Raw genomic sequence first — 17,727 nt, forward strand, 5'->3', positions numbered from 1 at the left:
TAAGTATTATCATTTATTTACTCTACAACATATTTCTACAATATGTCCTCCACTTCCATGCTGCAAATTCCACATACAAAATATTACAGCAGCAGGTACAGAACATAAACTGTGGCTACAGTGCAGTAGGATCAAAATGATCTGTTTTTAAATGTATAGTATTATGTTTATTAGTCATACATATGTAAGTAGTCGTACAGTACATCGATATGCACTTATTGTACACACTTAAACTGATATGTTTAATGTTGTAAAATAGCAAAAAACACACACATCGAAATGCTTGTGGAATTAGTTTTGTTTTGTTGTTTTTCTTAAACAATTATTTGCGAGCCTAAAAGGAGAAATTTAACTAAATGGCAAATGCAAGCTGCATGCAGCGGCATGTTGCCAGTTGATGATGATTTTTGGGCCGAGTGGGTTGTATCTTTTGTGGAGTAATGTAATGTATGTGTGTGTGTATATATCTCGTATATGCATTGGAAAAGTCTTTAGGTAAGCAAAACATCAAAAGAAACTTATGTACAAACGCAAAAGTTATTTACAAAATGCGCAAATTGTTGATCGATCTGGAAGTTGCTGCTCTGCCTGCTCCTTTCCCTTTACAAGGATGCAATGAATGGCGTTAGATCAGGAAACTTGAACAGATTCTGATTACGCGAACGTGTGACACGCGGCTGTGCCTGTCCCTGGCGCTGCTGGGGATTAAAGCCGCTGGCCTGCTGTCCGGTCAAGTAAATGCCGCACTGCGAGTTGCACACCTCATCGCGTAGAATAGCCTCCTTGGGCCACTGACGTATCAATTGGCCGCAGTCCGTGATGCGCAGCGAGGCACATTGAGCCTGCAGAAATGAATGATAAGTAAAAGGTAATCTTTATAGAAATTTATTATAGATATTTACCCCCTCTGAAGAGCACACGCAGCTGGTGCAGGGCGATGGAAAGGCTGATTCGCCCACACGCACATTGCGGCTGCCAATCTGACAGCCTTGGACATTCTCCCGCCAGGCATTCAAGTCAATTTGTGGCATTGAAGCGCAGGGCACACGTGGATTTCTGTAAGGAAAACAAAAATCAGTTGCACATCCAATAAAAGTCTCAAATCTGTTGCAAAACTTACAAGAAATTGCTGGGCAAATCGAAGGCTGCACGCTGCATGTCGCCGGTAATCTCCAGATTCTCGCACACAATCTTGGCCAGCGTCACTTTGCGGATCTCAGCCAGCTGAGCTTCCGTAAACTTCACCTCGGACGCTTGATTCTCATACCAGAAGCGATCGCATTTGCGCAGCTGTCGGAACTGAATGCCAATGATGCAGGCCAGAGTGGGGCCGACGAGGCCGCCCTGCAGCGGACGCTCTGTCATGGCGCCGGGGAATAGATCAATGTCATCCACGCTGGCATAGACCTTCTGGAAGCGACTGATCACTTCGGTGGGTATTTCGCGGCTCAGATCGTTCCAGTTGGTGGCACGTTTCAGGTTGCACAAAGCGCGATAATTGTTGTACGACGGAATGCCATGGTCGCGAGCTGAAGGATGGGATCAGATGATCAGTTGGGAGTCACAAATGGAAGTCCTGTCTCTCCACTTACCTCGCTGAATGTTGAGAGCAACCAAATCAATGCCAGAGAATGGAATCTTGCGATCCTCAAACAGATGATTGGTCACCTCGCCGGTGATGAACTGATCCAAGGTTTCCATGGGTGTGGCCACCAGTCCACGTAGAATCTCATCGATGAGTCCTGGCTGGAGCAGCGCATCCATGCGGAAGAAGCCATCACGCAGGAGTAGGGGAGGATCCACGGGCTGATGTTGCACACTCAAACGGGGAATGTGGGGACGCAGCAGCGAGTGACCAATGCGGAAGGCAGCAGCGGCAAATTCATTAAAAACAATAGGACTGCACGAGGGATTGTAGTCCTTGTAGTAGCCTTGGGGCAGCAGCTTCAAGCCATAAAGATTGACGGCATTCCAGCTGAGAATGCGAGGCAGGAACTCATTGAACACGATATGCTGCACTTGGGCACTGACAATGCGACGCGTGTGGTGGTACAACTGTTCGCCATTCCAGTGGGGATTCACACCACGAAGACCCTCCACAATGCGGTTGTGCTCGCGCAGGAAGGCGGTGTGCACGGCCGTGAGTCCTGGCTGCTCGGAGGCACGATCATCGCCGCCAATGAAGCAGAGGCCGCTGCGGGACTTGCACTCGGGATGGGAGTTTGACTGTGGCAGCAGCTCCTTGCCGCGTATCGGATGCACGGTGCTGTTCATGCGACCAGAGAAGCCACGCAGCTTGTTGGACACACAAGTGGACTCACCATACACCATCGAGGCGTCCAGGAAGTGGGTGTTCTGGTTGATCTGATCACGGGGTCCAAGCGACTGCTGTCCGGGCAGCGATCTCATGGAGGGGAAGCAGAAGCGCTCGCCGCTCGTCACATTCACCTCGGGATAGTAGAAATCCCCAGCGGGCACGGGGAAGGGATTACACTCGGGATGCACCGTCTGGCGGGAGTTGCAGGACCTGCAGCTGGGGATGGACTCATGGAAACCCTTGTGTATCGGCGTCAGCGTCAAATCGTGATCGACAAACTGCGCAAACTGCATCACCATCAGGGAGTAGCGTGTGTGCAGGTTCGAGATATCCGGATGAATCGTCGTGGAAATGGTACGCGGATTGGGCAGCTGTGTGCCCGTGACACCCGTCACGCGTGGCGCCGAAATGCCATCCTCATACTGCGCAGGCAGCAGGCGGGAGAAGGTAGTCAAGGACTTGCCCCAGTTGGGATTGCGCAGATTGTTGCATCTGCCAGACAACGTGCGGAAGGGGGAGTTGGCATCGCACTGCTGTGCGGGCTCTGGGCAGTCCTCTACGTGCTTCTGGGCGCCACCAATCAATCCGCTGATGTCCACCGTTTGCAGCGTGTCCGTCAGCTCATTCCGGTTGAAGGCATTCTGATTGGGATTGAATATCTGTCGCTTGCGTCGGGTTATGTGATTCAGCGTCTTGACAATCTCATTGGAGGCCAGCTCGAAGATCAGCGAGGAGTTGGCCATATTTAAGGCGGCCAGATTGGCCTTGCTGAAGGAAGCGGCTGTGCCGTCGGGCGAACGTGCGCTAATGCCACCCTCTGTGGGAGTAAAAGAGAGACACAAATTAGTTTGACTAATTAGTTAGAGACTAAGCTGAAACCCACTTGTACGCCACACTTCGTATTCGAAACGTCTGCGCTCCTCCAACTCCAGTTTGGCACGCTCCACGGCAGCTTCAATGAGCTCGGGACTGAGTTCGGCAAAGGCTTCCTTGGTCTCGGGCTCCACTTCCACATGCTCCACGTGCACCTCATCCTCGGCATTCGATTGCCAGGGTTTCAGATCAAATTTGGGCAGCTGTTCGCAGTCCAAGACAGAGTTGCTGAGGGAGAGATAAAAAGAGTTCTAAAGAGACAATTCAAGTGTACCCCCAGATGTGTACTCACAGATAGTTATCCTCTAGAATGAACGCCTTGGACTGGGCTGTGCTCACTTGATGTGAGCCACACAGCAGACCCGACAGCGATGTCTGACGAATGCTCTTCAGTTGCTCGAGGGTAAAGGATGAAGGTGGAATCTCATTCTCATACCAGAAGCGATCCGTTTGCTTGATCTTCTCGAATTGCAGCGTCAACAGGCAAGTGATGGTGGGGCCAAAGAGTGCGCCAACAGCAGGCTCCTCGAGCAGAGCGCCCACCAACAGATCAACATCTTCAGCGTTTCTAAGGGGTGGAGAAAATAGCAATTAAAATGGAGCAGTTGAAGGTGAGGAAAGTCTCTCAAACTTACTGATAAATTTCTCGCAAATTTGTGATGTATTCCCCGGGAATGTTGGTCACTTGGGACAGCGTATCGAATGTCACATTGGCACTGGAACGCTGATCGGCATAGCGACGTTCACAGATGTCCAGAGCATGAACATACGAGGCCACACCATGATCCCGGCCACGATGCACAGCCAGAGCCAGCTCGGACCAGCCCTCGGCATTGATTTGACTCGGCACCAGAGACTTTTGCAGTGCGGCAATCGACAGCAGCTCGTGGGCAGACATCTTCTTGGCCAGCATCTCGGGTGGATACATGCTCCAGAAGGCGGGCATGGCACTGGTGGCAAACTCATTGTAGATGCCACCACGCACAGAGCTCGAATAGTTCGATGAATGCTTCTCGGCAGTCAGTCGCAGGCCCTCCTTGGCGGTGGTCTCTTGGCCCAAGACCAAAGGCAGAAATTCGTTGTAGGTAATGTGCTGAATGGTGGCCGTGATGATGCGTCTGGCCTCGAGGAAGACATCCTCCTCGGACCACTCCGGATTGATGTGTGCCAACTGTTCGCCAATGTTGTTGTGTTGCTGCAGCAGCGCACGATGCAGTGCCCCAGTGGCACCAGCCACCTGGCAGTGCCTGCAAGACTCCACCTTGACTCCGCCACTGATGTAGGTGCGCAGCTGATCGAATTCATGGCGCGTGGAGCCATACAAGCCAGAGCCATCGATGTAGGCCGAGGCAATGTTCATCTGCTGGCGGGTATCTATGGAAAGAAAGAATCGATCCTTTAGCTAAAGACTTTCTTTGACTTCCCTTTACTTACGTTTCTGGCACGCCTCTGAGTCAAATCCTGGCGCTGATCGCTTGTACTCCTTGCAGTCTGGTCCGGCACGCACAAAGCATTGCTGCAGCTCGCTGGGATCCTTGACGGCTGCCTCGCGCTCGCAGCACTTGCCGCTGATGGGCAGCTGTCCCACCTCGTACAGATCGTTGGCCAGCAGCTGGCCCCAGGCCGGCAGCATGGCCGTGATGTGCGGATGCCGCAGCTCACTCTCCACATGGCGCTGCAGCTGCTCAATCACCAGCTCCGCATCGGGCAGGGCATGGGTGCCGCGCGAGCTTCTCGGCTGGCTCACACCATCGGCATAGTCGGCATTGAGCAGGCGCTGAAAGATGTCCCCACGGGCGCCCCACTTGCGATGCGACACATTGTTGCACTCGGCCGTGGGTTGGCGGTACTTGCTGGGCGGACAGACATCGTAGTCGCCGGCAACGCTGCCTTCACCAGTCTGTGTGGGGTTACATTGGGTCAGCGAACGGGCACGTTCAGAGTGCAGCGCATTGATGGCGCCATTCTCGAGGTCTTCGGGTATGCGTAGGGACAGGCTGGAAGCACTAAGGCAGCTGTAAGAGAGGAGGGAAGAGTGGGTTTAAATGGGAGTTTAATTGCTGGAAGAATGTGAAGATTTAAGGCCATAAATCATAATAACAATACATCATCAAATGCCAATTTCGATATCATTTCCTGACTCAATACACAATAAACAATAAACAATAGCTTGTAGTACGAGTTTTCACACCACACAATAAACCACACTCAACACTCGCTCTAGTGGCAAACATTTCTGATTGTATGCAGAGCGCTGATTCATCTGGCAAGAGATTCACAACTGGCAGATCATTTAGGTAGAGTATTTCCTTGAACTTCTTGCTTACTCATCCCAGTAATTGCTGTCCTGCTGTTGGCTTTACCCATCTCTGTCAGTGTTTTTCCTATCTGTTTGTTATCACAATTCGGTTTAACCCAAAAAGGCCATGCCACATTCCACGTGATGTTAACGTCTCCCGTTTCATTCATTCACTCGGAGTGGCTTTAGCACATTTTCCGGCATTTAATTGCCACTTTTCTCACATTGCACACTTTTGATTAATAATTAAATTGAGGCTCATGCCTGAACGAAAACGAAAACTATGAATATAAATAAAGCTTGATAGTTGCGAGAGTACATAGGAGTGTGTGCGAGTGTTTATATGGATAGCTCCAAGCAATTCTGGCTAACCGGATATGAGAAACCTCGTCGTCTGTCGAACTAATCAATTTCAAAATTATGAACAATGACGGCGGCGGCGTCACCGTTCAAGTGTGCGGAGGTGCCCCCAAAAGGCTTTGACTGCTTGACTGAGTGCCTGATTGACTTCTTGACTGACTGACTGACTGACTGATAGACAGAGAGACATACTGCCTGCCTGTACTTTGTTGGCCTGTCATTATGGGGTTCTCCTTCTATAAATTTCGACCAGCCAGCCAGCCAGCACACGTGATGAAGTTTCTTTCTTGTTTGTACCTCCATTGACATTAATTTGCAATTTTATGCTTGAGGTAAAAACTGAAAGATTATGCAACAAATCTTATGCGGCAATCTCCAGTGGAGACTTGAGGCTGGATGTGGGCGTAGAAGATCCGCTTTGGAACCTGCCTAATGAGCTCATTCCAATGGCACCCTAACATACATAAATATTCCGAATTTCTAGATGCAAAAACTGATATCGGATAAAAATTTAAGCTCTCATTCAGCTGCTCCACTGGTTTCTGTTTTAATTAGTTTTACTTTTGCTGCTTTTTTTATTTTGTTTAGCACTCAATTAAGAGTTGAACGTCATTTGTGGTATTTTGGCTGTGGAGTTTGAGCGATTTATTCAAGGTTAGATTTGTATGTCTAGAGTTCGATTTTTGGCATTAACTTTTAAGTCACCGATGGGAGTTGTTTTGAGAGATTTCTTAGCTTGTAGCTGGAGTTCAAGAGACACATAAATCAGTTTTGTTGCAAAATATAGCTATAGGAAATGTTTAATGCTTCAACGAATGCGTTTTCCCTGGTGTCTAGTTGTTTGTTTTTTGAATTAACATAATTATATGAAATTGATGAGCACAGATATGGGAAACTACGAGTACCAAAAGCTGCCAATCAATGGCATTGATTTTGCTATATCATTATGGAAGAGTTGCATGCAGAAAAAGCATTTGAATTTGCACCAAAGTATGTCCTATATCATTAGGTATTTGCATATATTTTATAAACCAAATCTAGGCTACTGGAAGACCCTCAAAATTGCACCAATTACCCATAAATTAGCTTACAAAATTCCCTCGCTCATTCAACAATTCTTGCCCAAAGGAAAAGCCTCACATATATAAGTGATTGCCCAAAAGTAATTCGCAATGCAATCCGATTACCCATTAAACAGCCAGATGTATGCCGGCTGCCCATTGGGGCCAGTCGATGCCATTGGCCAATGCAGACAGCAGACTACCAATTGGCCCACAAAAAAAATATTGTAATATATTGGCAGACAGGCACGGCAGCCGGGAAGGCACGCGGCAATCGTATTTTTTATTTGTACTTTTGCAGAACTTGACTGCCGCCGTCACGTCGCCCCAAAAACAAAAACTGCGAAAACTGAACTCAAACTGAAAGCGAAAGCCCCCGGAAAGTGGCAGCGAGGAGGAGCTTCAGCAATTTACATTTGTTTGTTTATGGTTTTTATTTTTACTGTGGCTCTACCCGGTATTTATGTCACCAGCCCGTAAAACTCAAATGCAAAAATGTGTGTCATGTGTGGATGCCATCCCATAAAAAACAAACACAAACACAAACACAAACACAAACACAAACAAAAAACGGTATGAATGGGAAACCGCAAATAGAAATGGACGGCACATGCGGCGTATGCGTTATTTAACAGCATTATGACACCAATACCTATCATTTCTTCTTTGCCGTTTGACTGTTTGTTGTTTGTTGCTGTATTTCAATTTATTTTTCAACAATTAAATAAATCAAACTTTGAAATGGAAAGTTTTCTTTTATCAGCAATCGCAATCTGTCCGGGGAGTTGCTTAACATTAAACGGAAGTGGAACTCGTTAGCTCATATCGGGTAATTTTGGGAATTTATTTGCCATGTGATGTGCTCCAAAATATGCACTTTACAGGCTCTTAAATCTTGTAGATATTCTTGGAATTATTGAAGGTTTCTTGACACCCCTCCAGTGACGAATACAACGACTGGCAGGGCAGCCAGTATGGAAATTGCTGATCCCCAAAGGCAGAGTTCATGTTCTCTGATGGGGGATTATCGCTCATAAAAATTGCACTTGATTATCGGTCAGATCTAAACCTGATTCGAGGTGATTGTAACTCCCATAAAGTGCTCGCTTCGGACACTTATGATTTGCGTTTTGAGTGAGTGATTTGATTGAGTATAAAAATGCAACAAAAAAATGCCATTGTAAGCGAGCGATTGGCTTCATATTTGCATTTTGTTTACAGCATTTTGTACAATCGTCGGGTGAGTCATCAGGCAGACGCCTCGTCGATCGATTGCCAATTAAGGAACACGTGAGGTAGAACAGTGAAAATACCAAATGGCACATGCAACAGGTCAAACCAGTAAATAAACCACTTAAGAGAAGAGCTAAGATGAACGCGTGCCAGTCCTAAAAATAGTTATTAACCAGAGAGAAAAACTCTGTGAACAATCTATGGAGTGCGAGTTGCATAAGCTCATCAATTGCTTACAATTTATCATTGTAAATGGAATTATTTAATAAAGAGATTGTGCTGCAGGCAATAATTATGCTAAGGGGGGACTTTGCATAAATTCCATGCGCAATTTATGTTCGATTTGCAAGTGCTGATAGTACGGTAGCTCACGAATTAATTGTCGGATCGAATCGCAACGATTAAGGCGGTAAGTGGCCTTAGATAAGGCACCCACTCGACCCACCATAAGCGGCTTACAGTTCGCATAGAGGAAATGTCTGAGGGAGCACCCGCGCAATCGCTTTTGCGCAATCAGCGAACGGTGCAAACAAAAGACTTGGGCAACAAACTTGACGCGATGCGATGGCAATTGCCAAATCATGCAGCAACAGCACCAGCAGCGACAGCTACAGCTAATATATACTTTATGGCAAATTATTTATGGCTCTAAAGAAGGGGCTTATACGCGGACAAATGGGTTACTGTGGCAGCCACACACCCGCCTCAGTGCGGAAGCCATCAACTGCCGACTTGGTATGCGCATTACTCATTTTCATTATCAACAATTCGTAGCCAAATATGCAGACAGACAGCCACAAAATGTTGTATATATATGTGTGTTTATATGTGCCTGCTAACACCTTTTTTGAGGCATCCATGTCTTGCTGCAATTACCCGAAAAGGCACGTAGAGTCAGCGTCAGCGTCATCGTCATCGTCAGCAGTCATGTGACTTCGCACATGATTTCCTACCACCAACACCACGATAAACAGGAACACCGACGACAGCAGTCACTACGACATGCAAAAACTTGAAACGAAACAAAAAAGCGAAAGTCATGTTGGGTTTATAGTCGAGTCCTGGATACACTACTGGCACAAAGGCAAGACTGGGACTTTGGAGAGAACGAATAGGGAGTCAGATCTGTGCTTATGTGATCACCCATTCACTTGATTGATAGCCCAATGGTTACATATCTCAATTATCTCAGCTCTCCCCTCAAACTCAGCATCAACAGAACCTCTTTTGTTATCTAACCAAATGGTTAGTTCAAAGTTCTTCAAACAACAAACTTAATCAATGCAAAGTTGCTAAGCCAAGCTCAAGTCGAGTACGAGTACTGGCCCTACCTTAACAACATTATATGTACATATTAAAGGTACGAATACCCGTCCAATCCAGCAGTTTTTTCTACACTTTTTTCTACACTTCTCTGTTGTGCTGCTGCTGCTGTCTGTCTCTCTGTCTATTGCTTTGGCTCTGTGCATTACACAATGGGCTAGGAGTAGACCCACAACAAAAGCTAAAAGGAAATGTTTGTACCCATGATTGAAGACAGTACACCCTCATCTTCTTTTTTGTTTACACGGACTTCTCGTCTGCCTTTGCTTGGAGTTGATGAGTTGATGAGGAAACATGCTCCACAAACGAAGCAAAGTGAAGATCTGCATATGGTAAGATTTCAAGTGCACTTCATTAACAGAGTGATGATCATTAGCTGCAACATTGATGATCATTTGACATCAACGTCAAAACGCAAATGCAATGATGCAATGTTTGGCATACTCTGACAAGGGGTAACTTGATTGTATGTGGATTTTGGAAGAGCAGAGATGGAATGTAACTATTCCCTCAATAAACTCACTTTCCACAGATTTATCTTCTTTGTGCACAGACCACAGAATGCATTTATCAATCACCTAGAGTATCTTCAGCCTCGACCTCGAGGTTAGCCTTCCATTTCTTGTTTCTCTTTCAGCAGCAGCCGGAGCCTCATGTCAGTGACGTTCATCGATGTGGCTTCAAATATATGTTACATTGCCAAGATTGTTGTGGTTGTTGTTGATGTTGTTGTTACCACAGATGTTGTCGCTGTTGTTGTTACTGTCGCTCCCTGGGTGAATGTTTAAACGAAGCGAACGAAGCCAACAGGCGTGAAGATCATAATTCTATGCATGTGTATGGGGGTCTGTCCGCGGCCCGTTGCTTTTTATGGCAAGAAAGTGTAAATGTTGGCCAAGTCACGCGCCTGCCTATAACACACAGAAGCACACATATAAGAGAGACACACACACATACACACACAGATACAGATACATATACACCCATTGGAGCCAAGAAATGCGGGGCGTAACTTTCGTTTTCATTGCGAAAGTGCATACAACTTGATATTGGTAAACAATCCGAAGAGCAGCTTTTGCCCTCACACTCTACCACTCTCTGGCTCTCTCTGTCTCTCTCTCTCTCTCTCTCTTTATGTTTGTCTCTTTTTACGCGTACAGGGTGCCGCCTGCATGCAAATTGCTGCGTACCAATGCGATTTTCTGTACGATTATACGCCAGTTATACGCCTTACTGGCGTCATCAAGGTCGTGTTGAGGGATTCAACAAGTGGCAACCAGTGACCCATTTTGGCAAAACTATTTCTGTGGCTTATTTAGCTCTTCGTATTGTGACAATGCCCCGCCCTAATAGCCCATAATCGTCGTGTAAAGTGCCCAGATGGTTTTGAGTGAAAACTTTTTGGGCCCAATCTTTTTTGGGTGGCCAATTAAGGTGAAATGTGAGAAAGTGAAAAGAGATTTTTTGGGTATGGAAATTTGAGATAAGACCAATATGGGTAGATGACTGGGCAGATAAAGATAGCTGTTAAGTGAGAGGGGTACAAACAATACACCCAAAATATATATGAGCAAAGATCTCTGAGTCCAATGTGTGTACAGAGGTTGAAGATACTCATACACAGATGTGAGATGCAATGACATCAACCTCTGCGATGGCTGCAGTTGGTGGACACACCTCCTCTCGATAATTAACCAGCGGAAGGGAAGGGGTGGTCTTTCCTTCAGAGAGCTTAGTCGTGGTTAGTACATCATGGCAACTTGTTGACTAACAGGTGTTGTAGCTGCCTCGTCGACGTTCGATAGAGTTATTCAATGTGTACAAGTCGTTTTTGTAAGGCTAAATCAATGGTACATCATTTAAGAAGAATGTACACTCATTTTGGTTTATTTTCATTCGAATCAGACACAAGTTTATTTATATTTTTTTACAGAGAACTTACTTGAGATGTTCTTCATATTTTATTTTATTGTAAAAATGTATATTCAAATAAAATTAAATTCAAAATAAGTCTACCTACAATTTTCATATAATTTTCTTGCTATTTTCACAGCATTCACCCTTTAACTGTGGCAGCTGGCGACTCTTCTCAGTCTTTGCAAATTTCTGCAACACCCACACATTGTCTTCCCCACATTCTTTTACTGCATCAAACTATAGGTAACACTTTTATAAATTTCCGTTTACCATTTTTCCACAAACTATACTCCCTCCATCTTTAAAAACTCGTAAACAACTTTCCATAGCCTTTGAACGATCTTCACGCTCATCAACAGCTGCAGACAGACGCATCCTCGGCATACCAAAAATTATGTAAAATGAAAATGACAAGCTGCACCTTGCAATGACGGAAGTCAGGGACAGGTTATGGCTGTCAACAAAATGTGCTCAAAAGGCTCTTTAAGCTCTTTTGAAATGAAGAGGCACACAGCCACATTAAAACAATTTTTAGTTCCGTTTGTCCAAAAAAAAAGATAAGAGAAATACTCAAAAAAGTTGAGGCCCAGTCAAGCCTGTTGGCCGCCACTTCATCCTGTGTCTTGTGTACAAACTGAAGTTGAAGTTGATTACGTCGCTTGTCAGAAACAACAACAACAACAACAGTAAATTTCACTTTCGTCTGTTTCGATATTTTTGGTTTACTTGTTAATGATTTTTGGTTATTTTGTTGAAGTTTTTTATTTTTAGTTATTTTTTTTTTTTTTGTATTAACGGATGCCGTGTGCCGTTATCTTGAGAGCAGAGACTTTATTTTTGGGTTTTTTATAAATTTCTTTTTAACCCAAATAAACAAGTAGTTAAAAAGATGTATGTAAACAAATATGTACATGTGTATGTATGTTTTAATGGCTGGTAGAGGGGTAAAAAACTGCAGCAGACAATGCCTTTTGGTGCTCTGTTTCTTTGAGCTACTTTTTGAGATACATATCTAGACACTCCAGCTGCTGTGCATGAATTACTTTTATTTTTTCGGGGACTGGGACCCGTTTTTGGGGATACATATACACATATATGTAGTACATGTATGAATGCACATATGAACGTAAAGTGGTTAGACAGGCACTGGTAGATCGTACAGAGTCGCCGAGCGTCGGACAGTCGCAGAAATATTTGTGTGGAATTGTTGAATTATATTCTTGGTGGAGTAAAACAAGTTGAGCAACGGCTCAGGCCTCTTGATTTATTGAATCACTTGGAGTTGGCCAACGACATAGTTATGCATAATCTCTCAGGGTCAACTACTGCACACACCGAGCTCTCGATCTCGGATCTCGGAATGCCATTCACCAGGAAGAACAAGGAGTTCTCTGTGCGGCTCTGCCACATGCCGCCGCCACTCGAAAAGGTTTATTCAACTTTTCACTGGATCAACTTTCAGTGATTAAGTTTCTAAATAACTAAACAAACACAACACAACGATGATTAATTAGTCAATATATTAGACTCAGCTCAGACTTTGGACATAAACAAGAAACGTGTCTCCACACAGACACCACGCTGTATAATAAATATGATAAATGACAGACAATCGAAAGACGGCCAGAAGTTGTAAATTAAATTCAAAACACACCAACGAAAAAAAAGGGAAAAGAAAAAGAAACCAGAAAAAAGATATATGCCTAAGCTGAGAAATTCTCAGGTTTCAGTTTCAGCCTTGAACCCCACGCGTCGTTCTGTTGATTCGTTGATTACTTATTTATCATCCACTGTCGTAGCTAATTGATTTTTAAGCAGTTCTGGATAACACAAAAAGTAACAACAAATTCTTGACTAATTCTAGATACAAAAACGCTTGCGCGGCGCCAGTTTTCGAATGTTTTTTTTTGGCTTGTGGGTTTAATGAATGCTGTCTGATGTCTGGAGCCAGTTCTGCAATAGATAAATCGCAACAAGCTCATAGGAATGAGGATGGAAACTAGGGACTATGTTTTTATTTCATGTTTAATGAAAACAAAAATCAAATAATATTATATTTGTTCCCACAAGTTTTTAGTTCTGCTATCTGATTGATTGGCTGCCATAAAAGTAGACCCAACAAGACTTAAACTCATTTGAATGGCAATTAAAAAGAGATCTTAAGCTCGATGCTCATCCTTCACTCTATGGCCCTCGCAGTGCTCTCTCACCCCGCCTGCTGTGTGCTGCTCCTCCTGTGGCACGTGTCAGGCCATAATCCACACCCACGCACATCCGGCCTGGCCTTGCTACCGCTTTTCAATTCAAGTTCGTTGCCTAAGTCTTTCGTTTCATCAACCGCCCCCGAGACCCACGCGAATGCTCTAATTTATCTGGCAAAAATATATTTAGCTGGCTAAAATCATAATTATGAATATCCACAAATATGAAATTTGGCAAACAGGCCGAGGGGGCGACAAACCTTGACGTCAACCAAAAATGTTTGAAAAATTATGTTATTTTGAGAGTGTTTTCGGTAAAACACTTGACGAACACTTTTAGCCAGAGTTCTACGATAGCAACAACGAGTTGGATTTAAGTGACTTAAGTGTGTCAACTAGACAATGTCAGCAGCAGCAGCAGCAGAGACACAGCAGCGAGGCAGAGAGTCAGTGTCGTAGCTTCATTGTAAACTTCCATCCAACACTTGTGCTTAATTTGCCTGAGCAATCAAGTTGCTTGGCTGCATTCTGAGCGTCGATGTGCCGCATGACTAAGCCAAAGAAGTCACAGCCACTGGCCAAGGCCCCAGCCCCAGCCTCAGCTTACAGCCTCAGCAACAGCCTCAGCCTCAGATTCAGCCTGAGAGCTGGCCCCACCAATGTCGACTCCACCACAGCTCAAAGATCGATGCGATGTGTGGCAGGATTATCCAACAACGCATTGCATAAGCGTCTCAATTTGCATAAATTACACATTGATTAACACAAGAGCGCCAAATTAATGCGATCGACTACGAGGAGAGAAACTTTCTACACTTAGCAGTCACCTCTCATAAATTTACAACGAAAATTTGTTAATTTAATGTAGGCCCCCCTCGAGTCACAGCCAAGCAGAAGATCAACGGAAGCATCAATAAAATTAATTGCAGGCCTACAGCCGACAGCCGTACCAGGCTACGCCTTCGAAATTATGTAAAGTTTTCTGAGCATTGGGATGGGATGCCTACGCTGGAAATTATGTCAATGCGGTTAACACAAAAAGAAAAGAAAGACACAGATACAGATACAGAAATAAAAAAAAAACTACTCCAGACCAGACTGAAAACGAAAATAAAGTCATGATTGTGTAACCGTTCCAAAAACCACCTGGCACGACACACAAACACACTCTACGCGTCGTAAAAAAGCGAAAAGACTCTTTGTGGTGGCGGTGGCAGCTGCTGCTGCTGCTGCTTGGGGATCGCTTTGGCTTTCAGCTCGACTTTGGCATCTTCCCCCCCGTTCGAAGAGAGTGAGAGAAATGAAAGTGAAACCTCGTTTAACACACACACAAGAAATTGATTTTTCATCAGGCCACGAGAGCCGTTGTCGCTGAGCAAAGAAATCCAAACCAATCCAATTCGAATCGATTCAAATCGATGCGATTACATGATCGACCGACTGAGAGACTGTGTCTTTTGATCACGCCTCAATCAAATAAATACTAATGGTCATATATCTTTCTATTTAATCAAGTGGTTGCTTCTCTTCTTTCGCCTTGCCTTTGCCTTTGTGTGTAATGCAAATTCTTTTGATATAATACGAGTAGTTTTCATAATTAATACACAGAGCCAAGGACCAGGCAAATGGGGAAGTGCCATCGCCATCGCCATCGCCGTGCCATCAGCTGACGCCGACTCTGACAATCTTTGACTTCCGTTGACTCGCGCTGAGTTGTGGAAAATTTGTGATTAATGATACCCAGCCAAATTCCGTACGAGCCATAATTTGGCTTAATGGCCATCCATCTGCGTTTTACTGCGTGTTTGTGTGCACTCGCAGTAGGCCTGCTCGTGCCAACAGAGAAGAGTTTTTAGAGCTTCAGGCTAATGCATAAATTGAAGCCATAAATTCAGCCAAAAATATGCGACACAAAACATGTTTCAAAGGTCAAACAGAAACAGTTTGCGCAGAAAAACATATTCATAAATTAACAATAATATCAAGAAATCTAGAAGAATTTATCGCATGTTAATGTTTGAGTTTTGATATATGAAATGCAGAATATTTGTTGAATATTTAAACAAAAATGCCGAGAACGAGAAGGAGCAGAAATGAAGAGCTAGAAAATATCAGAAATTACTTCAACTTTGCTGAATCCATATTAATATTTGAAATGGAAACTTCCCAAAAGGATGATTAGTAGATTTTTTGAAAACTTCACAAATCTCTCAGCCGACTCTCACAGAGTCTTTAATAAATTAAATTAAAATTATCACAAAATTGACATGGCCACTTGCTTAATTAAATAAACAATTAAACTCAATTTTCGCTCACTTTATCACAAGGATACATCAAATCAGAAAATATAATGGACACTCAGCACCATTTTGAGCTGCAAACAGCACACAAAATTTCCACTCAAATAATACACACAGCTTAATCATATTATTATATTAATATCAAACTTTAGAATGACTGCCAAAACTCACCATAAAATTAAACTAAAAAGCATTTGTTGCTTAGTCATGCTGAAGCAGTCGATTGGCTGCTCCTGCGGCAACTCTCGTTTGGGTGTTGTAGTGTGTGTGTGTGTTTTTATGGGGGGTATTTTTAAATTAAACGACTTAATAATTTATATAGTTAGACTTATTAGCTCTTTGTTAAACAAAATAAATAGATTTAAATTATATTTGGCACGTTTTGCAAATTTGTTGTTGATTGATATTTTAAATAAATATTTTTTTTGTTGTATTGGATATTCTTCTTCGAGGGTGAATTTCAGTTGATTTCAGTGGTTGTGGTTTTTGAAAGCACTCGGCGAAGAATTTAGCAACGGCGGTGGACGAACGGTGTCGGTGTCGCAGTCGGAGTAGTCGTCTTGCCAAAGAGATTGTAACCGATGATGTATGCTATGATTTGTATCCTTTCGGTAATTAGCATAACGTTGGCAATGCAGAGTACAGCATTGACCCGAATAGCAAAGCGACGAGCCTATGTTGGCCAAGAAACGACAAAGCGACGAAGCGACCAAGCGATAAGTTTGGGATCCGTGCACACGTCTCGATACGTGCGAACGCGCCAACGAACTGACAAACGGAGTTCGAAAATGAAACCGAAAACGACAAGCGACAAACGACAAACGAAATCGAAACCGAAACCGAAACCAAGACAGACTCAGATGATGCTCAGACTCTGTCTTAGACCCAGACACAGACTCTGGACTCTGACTGTGGCAGAAGCAAAAACGTATCTGAAAGCTGCCAGCCACGGTGGCCGGGCTTAAAAGGCAAAAGCACAGAAACGCCAAAACGGATCTGCTGTAAGCAGCCCCCTCCAACAGCTTCGGCTGGCAGCAAACCGGTAGCGCCGAAGCCGAAGGCGAAGCTTGCCGGCTCTCTGCCGGTTCTCTCTCTCTCAATCTCTCCCGCTCTCTGAGCAAGCACCAAATCGTCTCTCTCTCTATCTCTTTGCAAAGGGGAGAAAGTAAAAAATGATGCGACTGGCATACACTCGACTACACAGCATGGGACTCCATGGACATTGATACACAACAACAAATCAGGCCAAAACTCATGCTTTTGTTTCGCTTTTGCGGTCAGAGGCAAGTTTTGGCCAATTTTACTTGGCCCACACACTCACGGACACACCGACACACACAGACACACCATTGCAGGCTTTGTTGTTACCTCTTCTTTATTTTTTAACACCTTTTGTCTGCACTTTAGATTTCAAATCAAAAGCATCTTGTGAAAGGAGTCACGCGCTTTGTGTCTCTCTTATTATTTTTGTAATTTGCAAAAAACAAAAAAAAAAACACACAGAGATTCCAAAAAAGACAAAAAAAGAAGACATCGTGAGTGAGGGGAGGCAAATATTTATTGCTGGCAAAGAGTCGAGAGGAAACAAGTTTCAGCCTCATTGTGAGACGAGTCTCGAGACGAGACGAGACACCATCTTGCTGTCGGGTCTCCCTCCTGCTGTGATGTAAGCGCCCAAAACCCCATTACCCATCATCCGTACTCAGAGCCCAGTCCCAATCCCACAGCCCAGTCTGCATTCCCATTCCAACTGCAAAGGTCTCTCCCCCATTGGGCAATCCATTCAAGTACTAGTGTCGAGTATTCCAAGTATCATCTATGAAAACAAAAAGTCAAATTAGAA

General features: G+C 44.3%; 1 protein-coding gene across 1 annotated transcript; it reads right to left on the reverse strand.

Moving 5' to 3' along the window:
• LOC117582174 lies at positions 1 to 16,809 on the reverse strand. The gene is made up of 9 exons (XM_034269777.1): positions 16,056 to 16,809; positions 4,625 to 5,205; positions 3,826 to 4,564; positions 3,483 to 3,758; positions 3,201 to 3,418; positions 1,593 to 3,134; positions 1,121 to 1,529; positions 903 to 1,056; positions 1 to 842 (listed from the first exon to the last, which is right to left on the reverse strand). The coding sequence occupies exons 1-9, from the start codon at positions 16,091 to 16,093 to the stop codon at positions 603 to 605; spliced, it is 4,197 nt and encodes a 1,398-aa protein (XP_034125668.1). The 5' UTR covers positions 16,094 to 16,809; the 3' UTR covers positions 1 to 602.
• Between the last annotated feature and the right edge of the window lie 918 nt (positions 16,810 to 17,727).

Source organism: Drosophila guanche, unplaced genomic scaffold, assembly GCF_900245975.1.
Source record: "Drosophila guanche unplaced genomic scaffold, DGUA_6, whole genome shotgun sequence".
Taxonomy (NCBI): Eukaryota; Metazoa; Arthropoda; class Insecta; order Diptera; family Drosophilidae; genus Drosophila; species Drosophila guanche.

Bases quoted from the DNA above. Each gene is read 5' to 3' on its own strand.
- LOC117582174 (XM_034269777.1), bottom strand. From the start codon at position 16,093: ATGACTAAGCAACAAATGCTTTTTAGTTTAATTTTATG. The intron at 1,530-1,592 runs GTAAGTGGAGAG...CCCATCCTTCAG, and splicing joins TGCTCTCAACATTCAGCGAG to CTCGCGACCATGGCATTCCG. The intron at 843-902 runs GTAAATATCTAT...TCATTTCTGCAG, and splicing joins GCGTGTGCTCTTCAGAGGGG to GCTCAATGTGCCTCGCTGCG.